Here is a 19,229-nt window from a genome sequence, read left to right as displayed (position 1 = left end):
CAAGACGTCTTTGGATTGTATGCTAGCAAACTTTGGAGAAAAACACTTTTCGGCAGGCACTGAAAAGCAGGGAAGTTGGAAAAAAAAAAAAAACCTTTTGTATGTTAGAGTGGCCACTTTTCCCTTTAGATTCCCCCTGGCCAGTTATTGTGTCCTTGGACCTAGAACTTATAAGGAAAGTGTTAGTCTTTACAGCAAAGTACCAATCCAGATCAATGCTACTACAATGCTTCTACAATGCTACTACAATGGTACAATGTTGTAAAAGAAAATCTGCCATGGATAATGTTACATGGTAGTTAAAACAGAAAAACCTAAAAGTAAAAAGACAGGAACCAACCCCTTTTTACTGGACTCTGGCAGACAAACCTACCCAACCTTACCCAAGGAGGAGGCTATAAGACAATTACCATCAACAGATGATAAACTACTAATCTGTTTCAATGAAGATGCTATGCCACCATTAGAAGGAAAGAGGATTATCCTGATAGAATAAATCGCAAACCAAACAAAAGGAAGGAGGAAAACAAGCAGGAGTTTTTTTCCCCTTAGAGTAGTCACTCAAATGGTTCCAATTGGAATAACAGAGAAAGGCATTCCAAGTTATACTATTCAAAGTACTTATCAACATGTACTGTTCACCAGTAGTGATTTATTAAACTGGAAAGTAACCAGATTCCCATGGTCGGAAGATCCTACTGGAATGACCACTTTAATTGAAGGCATCATGGGCACCCATATGCTCACCTGGCTTGATATCCAACAATTGTTAAATGTTTTATAAAGTCTGGAAGAGAAAACCATGGCATCAACTCAAGCCAGAGAAAAAGTAGGAAAAGACTATACCAGACCAGAAGAAAATAAGACCCCTTTTGTCAACCTATTGGAAGAGACTAAAGTTTATACAAGCCATTGAATAGCCCATAAGTTCTAAAATGCTCCTAGATGCCCAGTACCTTTGAAATAGACTTTGCCTGAAATTAGAAATTGGCAATGAAATTTGAAAAAGCCTATGTCCGTTTGCTCTGAGGACTGTGTTTAAAAAAATTTTTAAAGGAGCAAACAGAAGATAAACCCAGGAGCATGGGCAGAAAAAAGAAGATTAAAAGCCTGGAGTGTTTAAAATGAAAAATGAAAGATGGGTGTTAGAATAATTTAAAAACACCCAAATGGACTATGTATCATATAAGAAGGAAAATCACATTAATGAAATACCAGTTTGTGTGAAAAAAACACTCCTGTTAAAGAAAAATATAATCCCAATCTGTGTGAGTTTAAAGGAAATATTATTTATTTATAAAGCACTGTAAAGTTACACAGTGCTATAAACTATAATACATACAATGTACAAACAACAAACTTCCACAGATTGAGTTAGAAAACACAGAACCTAAAGTAACAAAGACAAGCTTGAAATTTGGTTGTGAGAGCAGTAGAACAACCACATTTAAAGAGTAAGGACGGGTTTGCAAAGTTATGCAGAACACATGAAAGAACCAAGCATGTTTGTAAAAGGAAAGAGACTCACAAGAAGCCTTTGGATTGTGGAAATCCAGGCTGAGGAAGGGTGTATGCATGGAGGCCTGAGAGAGGAATCCTGAGAGAGAAATCCTGAAATATAATACAGAGCACACAGCCAACCACCCAGAGAAAAGCAGGAGACAATGAGGAAATAAATGGGACAGGATTGCTAACAGCTTTTTAGGAAAACTTTCATTGAGCAATTTAAAAAGGAAAAGTTTCCTTCTAGAGAGCGAAGGCTTTCTTTTTTTTTTTCTCCTGCCCCCCCTTATTCTTGCCATGGAGGATGAAAAAAAAAAAAATACTTTCAGTTCCTCAAGGCAAGGCCAGAGATAAGACACTATGTGCACTACAGAGAGAACAAAGAGTTTGCTTTAAGAAAGCATGAGAGAGAAAAAGAGAGAGAGTTCTTGCAATACTCTGAAAGTGAACACTGGAGGCACTAGAGAGTCAACAAGGGTTCCAGAGCATAACAAGAGTGCTATCTTAATGAAAAAGGAGATGAAGTTACCATTGCAGAATAAGTTTTAGCTGCACTTGATAACAGCAGCAACAACAACAACAATAAAATTACAGAGAGACATCTTGCTAAGTTGAAAGAGTCTGAGAAGGATTTCTAACAAAGAAAAGCATTTCCAGACTTTAAAGAGTTTTTCAGTTCTTGTTTTTTAAACTTTTGATGTTTATGAAATTCAACCACTTTTGAGAGTGTTTGGGACTGTTTGGATTTTGAATTTTGAATTTTTGGGGAAAAGGACACTGTTTCATCATTTTAGCATTTTTGAGTTTTTGGAGGTTGTGATCCTGAGTGAGTTTTAAATGTTTTGTAACCAGACCTGAGAAGATTTGGTAAAACCATTGAAATAAAGATTGTAAGAAAGGACAGAGAAGTGATCTAGAAGAAGTCGTAGAAGGATTAAGGAATGTCCCAGCCTTAGCAGACAGAAAGTTTACAAAGGAAAAGAGAGAAGTGAAGGAGCAGATGCAAGAAAAAAGCAAGTTTACTGGCCTAGCAGCACTGAACCAAGAGAAGAAAGGAGGACGATATGTCCCATTGGACTGAAGAGGCCAGATGAGAGTATGTGGAATGATGATATATGAGGAAGAGGAGGAAGACGTGGACTTAGACAAAGAAGGAAGGGAAGCCATGAACTTAATGTTAGTGCCCCCCTTCTACCCTGCTTCCTAGGATGTTCCTGCTATGGCAATGAGAGATGCGGAAGAAGAGGATTAGTGAGAAAAAGAAAAGTCAGAAGTTTGTTTTGAATTAACCACAAGGAAGGAGCTTCCATTTGAGGTTATTGGAAGAGTAAAAGGATACATCCTCCCAGATTCACTAGTATGAATGCCATCCCAACTTGGCCCAGAAGTTGTCAGAAGAGACACTGAGATAATTGAATGAATAAACTTTATATATTGACTGGCTCTCAAATATGTGCAGAAATGCCCCAGAGGTTGTGTGATTAGAGCTAAGTCAAACCCCTGCAAGAAGTCTGAAGTGGTACTTGAAGAAAATCTGTCAGGAAATAGGATTGGGGTGGACACGGGTGTTATCAATGTGTTTGTTAGAAATCAGATGTACACCAACTAGAATGTTAGGATTGCCATCCTATGAAATGGTTTATGGAAGACCCCCCTTGAAGAATAAAACAGTTAAGAGGAGATGTAACTATCTTGGGAAAACAAGCTTTGATTAATGAGGTTCAAGCATTGGGAATTGTGTTACACAAACTGAACCAATATGTGGGGGAGGCAAAGTACCCTTTCCCTTTTACTGCGCTACATTTTTTCTCTCCAGGAGAATCTGTGTGGCTAAAAGATTGGGAGACCACACCTTTGGGACCCAGGTGAAAAGGACCATTTGTGATTTTGCTGATGACTCCAACCGCAGTCAAACTAGAGGGAGTCAAGCCTTGGGTCCATTATACGAGAATCAAAAGAGACTACACCACCAAAGATCCTGAGTGGCAAGTTACTTTGGACAAAGACAATCCATTTAAGGTAAAACTTAAAAGGTTTGCAGGTTCCAGATGGAGGAAGGGGCAGCATCGCAACGTGAGCCCCCCTTCCGAGGTCATGATTCTAAGATCAGCCTCGAAGTAAGAGGAAGGATTGCCAGCCGCGGGTGATCCTGAAAGAACCAAGGGACATTATAAACATTCAGGAACACAAACCACAAATTTATTTTGGCCAGACCTACCAATTTGTCCCCCATCATCACAATTCACTTGTTTCACGGTTCAACACATGATTATTTGGTGTATTGTTATGATGTTTGTATTTCTTGTAGGATGTGATGGAGGGTGGGGACAAAACAGATTTCACCAAATGGTGAATAATATTTCTAAGGGATTCAACAGGAGCAGCTGTTGGATATGTTCACATGGCCCCTCACATCATGGTCAAGGTTGGCCAATCACTGTTTCAGCAACTCTAAACTTGACAGGGTGGAATGTAACCAAAGTATATTTTGGAGTAGGAGATCCCTCAACATTTGATAAGGCACAATTTTCATTAGAGCAGAATGACAGGCCTCAGGCAGCTTTATGTGTTTGCCATTTTCAGCAGTCAGAAATGGTAGAAAAAACAATATGGATGGGAAATGTAAGCATGGGATATGGCACTAACGTGCTGGTAAGACGTGCAAACTTGGGAGATTATGATAAATGCAATCTCACTGTACATTTGAATAATAGCGAGGTTTGCACAGGATTGCCCTATCCCTTAGGTTGCTCTATCCAAGGTAAACCCACTCTATTTGAACAAGTAGGAAGCCATACACTTTTGGGGGCACTGAATAGACAAATGGGACTACTTGCAGGCCCAGGTAATTGGATAGGAGGGTTGCCCCCGGGTGTATATTGGGTTTGTGGACAATGGGCAGGAAAAATATTACCACCTGCATGGAACGGTACCTGCACTGTTCGAACCCTTATGGCTGGTGAGTTGAGGTTTCACCCACAAGATCAACCCCCCAGTAGCCTGGGACCGACAGTTTGGCTGACATAGACATATGTTGAGAAAAAGGGTGTATGATGAAAAATATGGATATGACCCTGATAACACATACCTGACCGAAGGGGAAAGATTTTCAGCTATAGGTATGCCTATGTTAGGTGTGGCATGGAATATAAAACAGCTCAGGATCCTGTCATACCAAATGGAAAGCTTAGCCAATCGATCTGCAGAAGGATTGGAGACTCTACAGAGAGAGGTAAACTCATTGGCAGAGGTTTTGGTCCAGCATAAAATCGCACTGGACTATCTGTTGAGTTGAGAAGGAGGATTATGTATGTGGCTAAATACTACTTGTTGTCATTTTATTAATGAGAGTGGAATAATTGAGACGGATGTAGAAAAACTGCACAAGATAGCAGAAAGTGTGAGAAAAACATACCAACCAACTAGTGACTGGTGGTCATGGATAACATCTTGGCTACCAAATCTAGGATGGGTAAAAGGCATAGTCATAACAGGAGTCCTAATTTTGGTAATAGGACTGGTTTTATGTATGTGTATTCTCTGTCTAATGCAATATATGCAAAATATGGTAAATAGGATGCTTAATGTGGCTGTGGCCAAAGAAATGGTGATGTTAAGTTCCTATCAGAGGACCCCCAGTAATTCAGGAAGAAATTCGCCAGAAGAGAAGGAGTTCTGGTAGAAGCAAGACTGATAGTGTTACTCGTTGACACAAGTCACAAGAAAAAAATGGGGGAATGAGAGGAACAAATACCTAAAGTCTAAAAGACAGTTGGGCAGTTTAATGATTACAGCACAACATGGCAAAAGCGAACTAGGGATAAAGAGGAACAATGGGATTGTGAAAGATTAACCAGAACTGTGGAAACTTGCCTGGAAGGCAGGAAGACAGGAATTAGTCAATAAATTGGTTCTGGAAATTAAGAAATGTTAAAAGGTAACTTGAAGAAAGGATGTTGCTAAAACTATGCATTTTTGAATGTATAAAAGGCTTGAAGAAAGGCAATGGGGGGTGACAGTCTTGGAATTGCCATTGAGGCAGCTGTCACCCCGTACGGATAATAAAGATGTGCTTATTTTGAGCTAAAGTCGGACTCTGGATTCTCTTTGTTGCTGGGTGCTCCAAGGACCCTTCCTGCATAGGTTGGGAGGGCTTGCTACCCTCCCCCTTCAATATAATATAGAGACTCACTGAGATGCTCTTTATAAATACTTTTACATGTCTTTATAAATAAATAAAATTTAATAATACTAATGCTACTACTAATAATAGTAATAATAAGTTACATCCAGGAGATTTCTCCCTGTGGCTTCTCCCCCAGAGGCCTCTGCGTATGCTCAGGAGCCCCTTCTTCTTCTCCTTATTCTTCCTCTGCAGAATCCTCCAGAGGCCTCTCTGCTCCTCCTCCTCCTCAGGTCCTTCTTCTAAGCCTTCCTCCTCTTCCTCCTCCTCTTCCTTAGGCCCTTCCTGTAAGCCCTTCCTCTTCCTCCTCCTCCTCCTCAGAACCTTCTTCTAAGCCTTCCTCCTCCTCTTCCTCAGGACCTTGCTGTAAGCCCTTCCTCTTCCTCCTCCTCCTCCTCAGAACCTTCCTCTAAGCCTTCCTCCTCCTCCTCCTCCTCCTTAGGCCTTTCCTCTAAGCCTTCCTCCTCATCCTCTTCCTCTAAGCCCTCCTCCTCCTCCTCCTCCTCCTCCTCCTCCTCAGGCCCTTCCTCTAAGCCTTCCTCCGCCTCCAGCCCTTCCTCTAAGCCTTCCTCCTCCTTTTCCTCCCAGACTTTGGGGGGACAATTGTGTGCCTTCAATTCCTTTCTGGGGATCCTAAGGCAACACTGTCACAGGAGTCTCTTTGTAGGTTTTGTCGAAGGGTGTTTACCATTGCCATTCTTTGACGCTGAGAGAGTGTGCCTTGGGGGCTGGGGGTGTGCTGCGTGCCTTGAACCCGTGTCTAGTGACCCTATTCCCAGGGTTTCCTTGCCTTCAGGTTTGCCTTCCACTTTGCCCTTTGTCTTCCTCTGGGGCTGAGAGATTGTCTACTGCCCAAGGTTCCCCTGCAGTGGGTTTCATGGCCCAGAATGGATTGCACTTCCATCATGTAGATGTGTGTGTGTGTGTTGTGTTCCTTCCAGTTGGCCATTGGTCTTTCTCTGAGGCTGAGAGAGTGTGACTTACCCAAGGTCACCCATTTTATATAATGGGACTTGAGCACCCATGGATTTTGCTATCCAAACCAAATCTCAAAGGATACCAAGGGCCCATTGTTTCCCATCTTTTTTTGCAAACAGCAAAGCAGATCTTGCTTGCCTGATCTTTGCATGTTGGGCAAATGCTAAGAGCTGTCTTGTGAGGTTAGGAAGAGGGTCCTGGAAAACAGTCCTTTTCCTCTGGACCCACAGATTCAGAAAGACATGGGCCCCCAATCAATGGGACCCCTTTCTTTGGGGCTGCTCTGGGGCCAGGAGGATCTCTCAGGAGAGATTGGGAAAGTCAGCCTTTGAGGAGTTCTGGTCCTTAAAGGTTAATATCTCCAGGCTTTGCTGAGAGGGCAATATTTGGGATTTGGGCAGATCCAGGCTGCAGGGCTCTCTCAGTTCTGGTTCAAAGACACTGCAGAAATGATGATGATGATGATGATGATGATGATGATGAATCTTCCCTTCAAACCCACAGAGCCTTGTGGATGCTCAAATAGTAACAGAGGTCAAAAACACATTGCAGAAATAATCCAGTTTGCAGAAATAAACCACTTCAACTGCCCTAGTTCAGTACTCGGGAATCCTGGGAATTTTAGTTTATTATGGCATCTGAGTTGTCTGACAGAGAAGACTAAATATCTCACAAAACTACAGTTCCCAGAATTCCCTAGCATTCAGCCAGACAGCTAAATCAGCCCTGAACTTGGGCCATTGTTAGCGGTTGGCTTGGAGCCTGAATAGGGTTCTAGAAGGCTGGTGGCTTTGGTCGTTGGCTGCTTAGGAAGAAGGGCTCCTTCTGGGTTTCCTTGGCAGGAAAGAAAGGAAAGGTGGGTGCCTCGAGATGCCGATGGGAGACCCCTAAATTTGGTTCCTTTGTAATAATGCTGACTGAGGGAGAAGAGAAGGGAGATGGATTTGGTCCCCAGGGAGGCCCCAGGGCAGGCAGGGCAGGCCACACAACATTCGCTAACTCCCAAGTCAAATCCTGGGTTCCCTTCTTTTGCCCAGGACCTAAACCTGGACCAGAAAGGATCAGGTTTTATTTGCTTTCTTCTCCTGTAACAGGTGTTTTTCCTTGCCCTTTTTACACGTGGCAGTAAAGATACGATACAGCAGGGCCTGGCATTGAGCTTCCAGTTTTCATGCATGATCTTCAGACAGGAGATGAGTCTTCCTGATGTTTCGTCAGCATCTGTGGCTGGAATCTCTGAAGATGAACGTCAGAAGAAACTCTTCTAGAACATGGCCACATAGCCCGAAAAACCCACAAAAACCTATGGAAGCCGGCCATGAAAGCCTTCGACTTCACGCTTTTTATCCTGTCTCTCCAAGCAAGTGAGAAAGAATAATTCTCTCATTTCCCCTTGATCTGGGAACAGACCTTTAAAATTTCTCTCTTCATTTTCACACAGGAAAGTATGTTGAGTAGATTTGAATGACAAACTGTGAGCGACTGTGGTTTGTAATTTATGCATTAGGCTGAATGAGATCGCTAGAGGCCCTGCCCCAGGTCCTAGGTTTTAGCTCACAAACCTCAGGACCTGAATTCACAACCCTATAAGAGAGATGGAGGGACACCAGAAAGTAGGCAACCAAAGTCCTATACATATTATCCAGTTGTAGCAGTTTGGTGCCATGATACCGGCTGTGGATCCACCCCAGAGAAACCTGGGAATGGGGTGCTTAGAACTGGATGCTTGGTAGAGAGCCCCAGTGCAGTCTTTCATGAGTTGCTATATAATTCTAAGTACTTCATGAAATAAGAAATCCCAGGATTCTGTTGGACAGAGTCCTAGAAGTTTCATGGCATCAAAGTGCTAGGTTTGAGCAATGGAGATACAACCCAGGTGCCAAAAATGACCCCTAGCAATTCTGGACAGACTCATTCAGTCTCTGTCTCTATTGGTGGAGGGCGATTTACACCAAGAAACCCATGGATCTTCAAGGGATCTCCAGTTTATTTAGTTTATTTATATACATCCATCCTTTCTCCCAATATAGGGACTCAGGGTGGCTAACAGCAAACTTAATACAGTACAAATTCAAAACAATGCAAAGGCATTAAAATTATAACTATTTTTTAATAAAATTAAATCATTTTTACAGTTGGACGTTGAAAATAGTAAATTGCATCAAAAACCACATACAAACCTTGACCTCTGAATTGCAGTTCAAACCTTATTTCTTGTTTTGCTTAGGATCCAGCCCTTGAGGCATCAGCATTTCCAGAATGGAGAGAAAGTGGAAGTGCGAAATACTTTTCGTTTGGAGGAAGTGTCTATCCAGATTCTGTCCTGTAAAACTATTAGAGCCCCTTTGATGCTGTCTTTGATTCAGAACATATGATTTTAAGGCATCTTACACTTCTATCTCCATCCAATAAACCTTTGAATTCTCTGAAGCATTCTGTTTTCCTGGCTGCCCATCCCAAGAGTATGAAACATAGCACCAGTCATGGAGATTCAGTCTATTTCTTAGTAAAGATACAGAGCGAGAGCCCCAGGATCCCCACTCCTGGCATAAGACCTGGCCCAGTTCATTGCAGAGATTTGACGTACTTGATGTTAGAGTTAGACTGGGAGGTTTTGGGAGTCCCTGTTCCTCCCAAAGTAACTTTCCCAAGAGCAGTCTAGGTCTCCCTTCCAAAGACCAGCAGTGGATGGAGAAGGAGGCCTTGGGAAGCAGATGAGAGTTTGGCTTGATCCCCAAGGACTCTCCCTTGAAGATTTCCATCTATCTAGGAAACGGAGGAGCCTGGGAGGGAGACTGAGGAGTAGGGCATGCTGGGAAAAGCTTCAGGGGAGCTTATGAGAGCTAATGTGGGACTTTGCTTTCTCCCCCCAGTTACCGTCCTGCTCTCTTTTGACAGGCTTGAAGACAACACAAGGTAAGCTCAATGGTGGAAAAGACTGCAAAAGCCATCTTCCCTATACATTCCATGCTCACCTCCATGGCACCTTAGGAATAAGCAATCTCCACTGAGGGCAGCACAGTCAAAAAACAAAATCCAAAATGGGGAGTGGTCTTTGAGATCCTGATGGTCCTCTGAGAGGAAAATGCCAGCCCCTTAAACCAATCCTGGCCAGCTTTTGGGAAAGTACCCTCAAGGTTTGGTCCAAGCGGCTCTCAGCCCCTCGCAGACTGTCCCTTCCCTGAGTCTTGCTCTCCTGGAGGCTCAGAGGAGATTCTGGGGGGCCTGGGCACCTCCTCTTCTTAGGGACCATGAGGCCCAAGTTCAGCTGACAAACAGCCATTCGCCCATGAGGACCCTGTTCCCCGCTCTGTCCTGGCACATGCCTTAGGAAACCTCTTCCATGGGAATTTGGGCGCTCCTAATCTTAGTGGAAATGGGAACCTCTGGAAGGCTCCTATTCTTCCCAGCCGGGAAACAAGGTATAGTTCTGAATCTCTTCCAAGGAAAAGAGGGGTTGTTGTTGTTGTTGTTGTTGTTGTAATAACAGGGCTCCAGTCAATGGAAGTCTTCTTCAGGCAGTAAAGGGAGGTTTATGCAAACACAGAATGACATCACTGCTACGGAAGGCTCACTTGACCAATCAGAGAGCAAGATAAAGGTTCTTCTGGAAGCTTCCGTGAGAAGGAGGTATAAGGCCTGAGAGACCAAGAGACAGTTGGGGGAATTGTGTCGGTTGGAGATCGAGAGAGAGAGAGTTAAAGAGCGGATCTTGGAAGTTAGTCTCAGAATTGGACGCTTAGGTTTATTTATTTTTTAATAGCTTGTATGAATTGAACATTATATACTTACAAATATTGTACCTGCAAGATTCTTAATATCTTGTATAAGTGATATTTTGCTTATATTTTGTTATTTATAATACATATCTCCTAAGAGTATCTACTACTCGACGCTCCTTTTACACGTGTTTTGGCTTGGTTGAGGATTGTCAGAAACAAGTCTAACAAAGTCTTCATCAACAAAGTCAAATTTCAGAACAGGAGTCTAAACTCAAAACTTTGTTGAAAGAAAGAGATTGCATAAAAGGCACGGTTCGTGGCGTTATAGTCAGATCTAACTAACAATAATGATTTGACGTTTTATATCCCCAATCAACATCCCACCCCACAACAAGACCTACAGTATTGGGTATTTTATTCCTGCTAGAAATATAATTGACAAGTTAATTACCTCATCATCCAAAATCTCCCCCCCCCCCCCCGCAAAAAAATATGTTGTTTTGAGAACCATTGAATGGTCAGCAAGTTCCCACCAAACCTCCCCACAACAGTGAGATAATTCCCATCTGCTCCCACCATTTTGCGTCCTTAATTTAAACCAAAGTACCAATAAACCCAGTCGAGCAATCTGCCCAAATAACATATATTAAAATTACCTCCAACCAACCCTTTCACCTTCTCAGCTTTCTCATCAGGGGTGGGGGGCAAGGAGGGGGCATGTGGGCGAGTGAGGCTTGGCTGCTTGCTATGGGTCCCATTCCTTTCTCTCCACATTCCTCCCCAACCTTATGTTCAGGAATCAATCCTTCCGCTATCCAGCTCCACAAACTCAATGAATTAACCTTCCCAACATCCAGTTCCACAAACTTCACTCAAACCCTTTTTCCAAATATATAACACCACTACCATTTTCTATAAACTATATAATTACATTCAGTTCGGATTCTTCCATATTTCTCCAACAACAAACATGGAAGAATCCAATTATACACCAACATTCATGGAAGAATCCAAATTTCACATCCTGGTTCTGACAACTGGTTCAACTGGTTCAAGCAATTGGTGTGAACCAGCTCAAGTCCTTGTTTTCTTACATTTTAAGGAGTTCCATTTAGCAACTGTGACTAATATCTATGAAAGGAAGGAAAGGGGACACTGAAACTACTTTATCTCTCATCTATTTTCCTAGATGACATTTGCTTAGCTCCATAGTAGATCCGAGGCGTCCCTCCTCTCTTAATGCTGATATGACTCTTCTCTGTCTTTGCCCTTCTTTATAGAAGAACTTGAGAGTCATCAGAGAATCCAAACTGAGGAGAAATCAAACAAATGTGTGAAATGCTTTGCTTTTATACCTTTAGAGGTATCCACTAGAGAGAAAGTGTAGAAATGTGAGCAGTTAAAAGTACGTTTTTGATTGTTTATAAATTTATGATTTGATAAGACTTCATTAAAAAATTTAAATAGGAAATATGTTTTTGGAGAGGCAGCCTTCATACATTTTGTTGTACAGTTGTCACTCCCTTTTTGGGGACTTAGTATCCGCAGCCTCACTCCTCGCAGGAGGGACAGGTGACCATTAATAAAACGGCGTGCTCCTGCGTACACCTCCCCTCCTGGTGCCATGGGTGTGCAGCCCATTATTTTCTATGGGACTCGAATATGTGAGAGTCACCATTTTTGTGAGGGGTCCGGAACGGATCCCCCGCGAATTGGGAGGGCTACTGTATTTTGTAAAGCTCTGTTATAATCTTCATTTATGCTACTACTGCTACAAAGTTCTTGGTCTGAAAGTATCTTGTCCTTAGAGAAACATTAAATAAACCTCTGCCCTATTTTGAGCATCCTGTATTCTATAATGAGTCTATAGAGTCTGAAGGACAGTGTCAGTTACGGAAGCATCAGTTTTAGCATAAATGAGGTGTTGCTAGAATTCAACTTGTGACTATGAGAAAGGATGCTGAAGATGAATTTCTGTCTCCTATCTAGCCCTATATTGACACACACAACATGCACTGACTCCCGAGTCAAACTCTGATTTCCCTCCCTGTTCCCAGGATCTAAACCTGGGCTAGAAAGGATCAGGTTTTATTTGGGATCTTCTCCTGTAACCTGTGTTTTTCCTTGTCCTTTTTACATGGAGCAGTAGGGGGGCTGTACATCAGGGCTTGGCACTGAGCTTCCAGTTTTCAGGGATCATTTTCAGGAAGGTGGCGATTGTGCTTCTTTTCCATTTTGGGGGGAGGGGGAGGGGGAGGGCAACTCCAATCAAGAGGAAAGGGCTCTGCACTAATATCCAGCTCATATGGAAGAGCAGTAGCTTATTAGAATTTGGAAGGCTTAATTCATTGGTTGCTTCAACTGGCAAAGATTGCAGTGGTGTATGGATTGGCTGTGGTGTTACAGGGGCTCACTACTCTGCATACATGTCTCTCTTCACTTCCATACAGAAAAGTATATGGAATATATTTGAATGACAAGATGTGAGCAACTGTAGTTGGTACTTTATGCATTCAGCTGAATGCCATCACTAGAGGCCCTGCCCCAGGACCTAGGTTTCAGCTCACAAACCATGGGACCTAAGACAATCCTGAATTCACAACCTTACTAGAGAGATGGAGGGACACCAGAAAGTTGGCAACCAAAGGCCTAGTCATACTTCCCAATCATAGCAGTTTGGTGCCATATTAACAGCTGTGCTTCCATCCTATATAACCCTGGGGATTGTAGTTTGGTGGATGGGGTGCTTAGAATTGGCTGCTAGGTATAGAGCCCTAGTGCACTTCTAGTGAGAACAAGGTTTGTGAGCTAACTTCTAGTGAGAGTTGTACCTCATGAAACAAGAAATCCCAGGACTGTGTTGGACCGAGACCTGGAAGTTTCATGTTATCAAAGTGCTATGTTTTGGCAAAAGAGATGTATCCTCAGGTGCCAAAACTGGCCCATAGCAATTCTGGACATACTCATCACATCTCAAAAGTCTCCGTCTCTATTGGTGGAGGGTCTATCTCCACCAAGAGACTCTTAGATCCCCAAGGGATCTCCAGTTTATTTAATTTAGTTATTTGTATCCAACCTTTCTCCCAATATAGAGACTCAAGGTGGATAATAACAAATTTTAAACAGTAGAAATTCAAAACAACGCAAAGGCATTAAAACTGTAAGTATAACTATATATATATATATATATATATATATATATATAACCATTTATAAAGTTGCACCTTGAAAATAATAGTTTATCAAAAAATAAAATAGGAACCTTGACCTTTGAATTATACAGCAGTTCAAATCTCATACCTTGTTTTGCTAAGAACTCAGCCCTTGAGGCATCAGCATATCCAGAAAGGAGAGAAAGTGGAAGTGTGACATACTTTTTGTTTGGAGGGAGAGTCTATCTAGCTTCTGTCCTGTCAAACTATTAGAGCCCTCTTTGATGCTGTCTTTGGTAGTTTTTAATAGTAGGTTTTTACCAGAGGACCTCAATGTGTGGGGCGGATTATATGGGAGAAGGTGATCCTGTAAGTAAGCTGGACCCAAGCCATGAAGGGCTTTACAGGTTAGACCTTGTACTTTGCCTTTACTAAGATCTTGTACTTTGTCCGGAAATTAACAGGCAGCTAGTGAAGAGACTTTAGTATAGGTTTAATATGGTCACCTCTAGATCTTCCAGTGACCACTCTGTCTGCCATATTTTGAATTAGATGAAGTTTCCGGACTTGGTGCAAGGGCAGTCCTTTGTAGACTGCATTGCAAAAGTCAAGACGTGAGGTTACCAGCGCTTTCAGGTTCCAGGAAGGGACACAGCTGGCGTATCAACTGATAACAGGCACTCCTGGCCATTGCATCTATCTGAGCTGACATCTGGACGGACAGATCCAGGAGCACCCCCAAATTGCGAACACAATCCTTTAGGGGAAGTGTGATCCCATCCTGGACCGGCTGACAAACCTCCATATCCAGATTAGGACTTCCAACAGCAAGCACCTCTGTTTTACCTGGACTCAGTTTTAATCTGTTTTTCCTCATCCAGCACATTACTGCCCCAAGAATTCATTCAGAGGGGAGATGCCTTCCTTAGTTGACGCTGAGGCCTGGCGTATGAAGAGGTATAGTTGAGTATCTGATCAGTGTACTGATAATACCCCACTCCATGCCTCCAGATGATCTCTCCCAGTGGTTTCATGCAGATGTTAAACAGCATTGGTGACAGGATGCCGCCCTGAGGAACTCCAGATTTAAGCTCCCTTTTAGAGGAACAACTGTCCCCAAGCATCACCATCTGGAATCTGCTTGAGATATAGGACTAGAACCACCACAACACATTGCTCTCATCCTCAATTTCCTAAGACCTTTCTGGATGCCATGGTCGATGGTATCGAAAGTTGCTGAGAGATCCAAAAGCACCAGCAGGATCACATTTTCTCTGTCAATATTCAAGAGGAGATCATCTACTAAGGCAACCATAACAGTTTCGACTCTGTATCCCATCCTTAAGCCAGTTTGAAATGGGTCCAGATAATCTGTTTCATCCAAGACCACTTGGAGATTAAGAGCAACTGCCCTCTCAATCACCTTGTTTAAAAATGAGAGATGGGAGACCGGTCTGTAATTGTTCATGTCCAAGGGATCTAGGGACGGCTTTTCCATAAAGGTCAAGATGGCAAGCTGTCTTCTTCACACTTCCAAGGAGCTTGTCCATGTCTTTGGTACTCACAGATTCAAATAGACCCAGTATGATCTTATTCACAGAGTCACTGGACACCTCACCTATAGCCTCTGCAATAATGCCGGCATCCAATTCGGCTGTTATCTGAGGGATGTTCTCTGTGAAATAGCAATTTAAATTGTCAAAGTGAGCTGTGGAAGGCTCTAATAATGGGTTCTGGAGGGAAGGTACCTGAGTCAGGTCCCAGATGTCCCCCCCCCCGACTTCAGCACTCCCTTTATGCTTTTCTTTCCTTGGCACTTTCACTCCATTCCTTCCTTCTCCTCCTTTTACATACATCCCTTCAAGGGAGTCCAAGGCCTTTCAGCATGTTCCCAGAACCGGGCGGGGGGGGGGGCATTCTTTCTGTGGCTGAGGGTCTCTCCGCTGGTCCTCCTCCACAGGCTTGTTTTGAAGGAAAAGGTATGTATGTGGGGGGGGGGGGGCTAATCCAGAACCTGTGGGCCTTTAAGCCTAGTTCCCAGGTTGCCGGGGGGGTTTCAGTATCCCCAGAAGGGGCTTTGGGGTCCCTCCATCTCCCTCTTGGCTTTGGCCTAGATTTGGGTCTTCTCTCCCCCCCCCCAGACAGAGCCCCATCCCACCATAGAAAACTCCACCCCTCTCGAATAATGTTGCGCTATTGAAGTACCTGTGCCCCAAGGCCATGCCTCTCTGCAAAGATCCTCCCTGCCCTCTTTTCTCATAATAACCCCCCAAGTACCTGGGCCCCAAGGAATCCCCCGAGGAAGGGGCAAGGAAGAGAGAGGAGGACTAGCAGAGCCCCTGCCTTTCTTTGGGGTGAGGGGATCAGGGTTTCCTTCCTTCTTACAACCCCCCCAACTTCTCCCAGAAGACCCTGCAGCCAAATCTTTGAACGAACGAGGGCTCTCCCCACTTCCCTCCTTCAGAGCAGGCTGTCAGGGCGGCAGGTTCAGGGGCTGAGACTGTGCATGCACATTTGCCACCAAAGGCCCCTCCTGACCATGCGCAGGGACCGCAAGGACCATGCTGCTGCCGCCGCTTACTCCACTGTCGGCCTTTGGAAGAAGGGAAGGAGCCCTGGTGGCGCAGTGTTTAAATGCCTGTACTGCAAAACCATAAGGTTGTGAGTTCAATGCCTGCAAAAAGGTTCAAGCTTGACTCAGGCTTGCATCCTTCTGAGGTTGATAAAATGAGTCCCCAGATTTTGGGGTGGCAAATAGCTTATAATTGGAAACCGCTTAGACACTGTTAGTTCAGTATGAAACCGTATATAAATGAAGCTGTTTGTTTTTTGTTTGTTCCGGAATGGAACCCAAGCTGCGGAGCTGGACTCAGGAGGGAAAGGCTGGGAAGGCTCTGCTTTGGACATATAGCTCTGATGTCTGTCTGTCTATAAATATATGTGTGTTTGCCTCTGTTCTTATGGCTGGGAATGGAGCTGAGGCCTGAGGAGAGAAGAAAGGGTCAATTTTGTGCAAATTCACAACTTCTGTGCATCAATGAGTCCAGTGTGTTGAAACAACAAAGAACTTTATTAAGAACACATAGTCAGAAATTTGGTGTTTAAGCCAGTACTGCCCCCCCCCAATCCAATGAATACATTACAACCCCCAAACCTAAAACTCCACCCTCTTCGAAAACTAGCCCCCACCTCCAATTCCCACAGTCTCTGCCCCACAGGAAACAAGGCCCCCTTTGCCGTTCCCAGAAACTAGCCCTTTCTCTTAATGCTGGCCTCCAACTTTCTTCAGCAAACATCCCAAACATTGCAAGAGCTATCATTCCCATAACTATTCTAACCAGCTGCAACAAATCCCAGCCCCCCATCTAGCTAACCTATACCACAACCCATAATCCTTAGCCAAGTTTATAACCCAAAGCAATAATCTATACTAATAGCAATTAAAACATAAACGTAACAAAATATAACTTTAAAACATAAACAGACATATGGACAGACAAACCTTACAAACAAAATCATGAGGGCCTTTTCACGGCTGCATTGAAAATATATTTTCTTTTAAAAAATTATTGAACATTCATTAAAAAGACATACAAAACAAAACATTAGTACACACTGAAACATATTTACACAATATACAAAGTATATATATATATATATATATATATATATGAAAAAAGCCAAATTAGTTTCTGTATCTCTAAACTATGTATACTTCCTAGATGGTCTCTAAACCTCTTAAATTTTCATTTCTTCTAGTTTCCTGTTTTAATCTTTCAGCAAAGAAAAATAGAGCTAGATAAACAAAAACCCAATCTCCATTTTTACTTGGTTCTTGTTTCTACTCTTTAAGAGAAGAGGAGATTAATTCATCCTAATTTATATATGTTTTGATAGTTGATTTGAATTGAAAAATCAAGAAAAGAACCTTTTTTTCTGAAAATATATTTTCTGTATTCCTTCTTTACAAAAATAATATTAGTTCACTGCTGGGATTTTTTTGGCTTCTCTCCTGTGTGGACTCTCTGATGTGTCATTAGGACTGACTTCGGAGAAAAACCTTTCCCACAATGCTGGCATTTGTATGGCTTCTCTCCTGTGTGGACTCTTTGATGTGACACTACGTCTGACTTACAAGAAAAACATTTCCCACAACGCTGGCATTTGTATGGCTTCTCTCCTGTGTGGACTCTCTGATGCCTCACTTGGACTGACTTCGAAGAAAAACATTTCCTACAATGCTGGCATTTATATGGCTTCTCTCCTGTGTGGAATCTCTGATGTGTCATTAGGACTGACTTCTGAGAAAAACCTTTCCCACAACGCTGGCATTTGAATGGCTTCTCTCCTGTGTGGACTCTCTGATGTATCACTAGGTGTGACTTTGAAGAAAAACCTTTCGCACAATGCTGGCATTTGTATGGCTTCTCTCCTGTGTGGACCCTCTGATGCGTCATTAGGACTGACTTCAAAGAAAAACATTTCCCACAGTGCTGGCATTTGAATGGCTTCTCTGCTGTGTGGACTCTCTCTTGACTCACAAGTTTTTCTGTAAAGAAGGACAATGACAGATAAGTGAAAATCAGAGTTAAGAGAGGAGGGTGTTACCCCCAGATTTAGCCCCCATTTACCCTTCCCTATTTGACAGTAAATTAATAAAGTTGGTGTGAGTGACCCGAGCATGATCCTGTTGCAGATACCCTAAATCCATGGAACGATTGTATCCTTACTTATAGCAGCTAGCAAAGAGACTGGATGGGGACTGCCTTGAGGGAATCAGTGGAAGCAGATAGTCAGAGGACTGGTGAAAAAATGTTCCATTAAAAATGTGCAAAAACATTTTGATTGACAGGTGGCATCATATCCTGTGAGACTGCCATAAAGTACAGAGTCGGAGCCCAAGGCATGATGCAAACCAACTGCAGAGGTCACTTCATGCTGTTTGGCTCCAGTAGATGACTCACAGCCAATACAGTATACAGCTCACATGCGAATCGGTGTGGATTGGATTGGTGTGTGAACAAGAGATGGTGAAGTTGATGGAAGTTGGAGAGGAGAGCTTGCAAATATTTGCATTATTAGGAGCAGGTAACTGTTGAAGTTGCCAGATATTGTGCAGCTGTGATTATTTGTCGCAGAAATTTTTTGAAACTGATGCAGAAACAACCATGAAATACCGTCCAGTTAGTCTGACATCAATACTAGGAAAGATTCTAGAGCAGATCATTAAACAGAGAGTCTGTGAACATCTAGAAAGCAATGCCATAATCACAAAAAGTCAACACAGGTTTCAGAGAAAGAAGTCATGCCAGACAAACCTGATCTCTTTTTTTGATAAAATTACCAACTTGTTAGATGAAGGGAATGCTGTGGATATAGTATATCTTGATTTCAGTAAGGCCTTTAACAAAGTTCCCCATGATATTCTTGCAAACAAGCTTGTAAAATGTGGGCTAGACAAGGCAACTGTTACATGGATTTGTAATTGGTTGACCGGCCGAACCGAAAGGGTGCTCAACAATGGCTCCTTTTCATCCTGGAGAGAAGTGACTAGTTGGGTGTCCAGTGGGGTTCTGTCCAGGGCCCAGCGCTATTCAACATCTTTATCAAGGAATTGGATGACAAAATTGGGAGCATACTTATCAAATTTGCAGATGACACCAAATTAGGAGGAGTAGCTAATACTTCAGA

General features: G+C 42.9%; 1 protein-coding gene and 1 pseudogene across 1 annotated transcript in view; both read right to left on the bottom strand.

Moving 5' to 3' along the window:
* LOC149290524 (uncharacterized) overlaps positions 1-11,160 on the bottom strand; it is a 39,497-nt gene extending 28,337 nt beyond the window's left edge. The window contains exon 1 of the mRNA XM_089489362.1: positions 11,043-11,160. Within this exon, the coding sequence (XP_089345488.1) occupies positions 11,043-11,160 (118 nt within the window). The remainder of the gene's footprint in view (positions 1-11,042) is intronic.
* Positions 11,161-14,463: 3,303 nt separating this feature from the next.
* LOC149290523 (uncharacterized) overlaps positions 14,464-19,229 on the bottom strand; it is a 40,213-nt pseudogene continuing 35,447 nt past the window's right edge.

Source organism: Sceloporus occidentalis, unplaced genomic scaffold (assembly GCF_023333645.1).
Source record: "Sceloporus occidentalis isolate IW3139 unplaced genomic scaffold, rSceOcc1.0.p SCAF_39, whole genome shotgun sequence".
Taxonomy (NCBI): Eukaryota; Metazoa; Chordata; class Lepidosauria; order Squamata; family Phrynosomatidae; genus Sceloporus; species Sceloporus occidentalis.
This window is presented reverse-complemented; position numbering and strand designations above follow the sequence as displayed.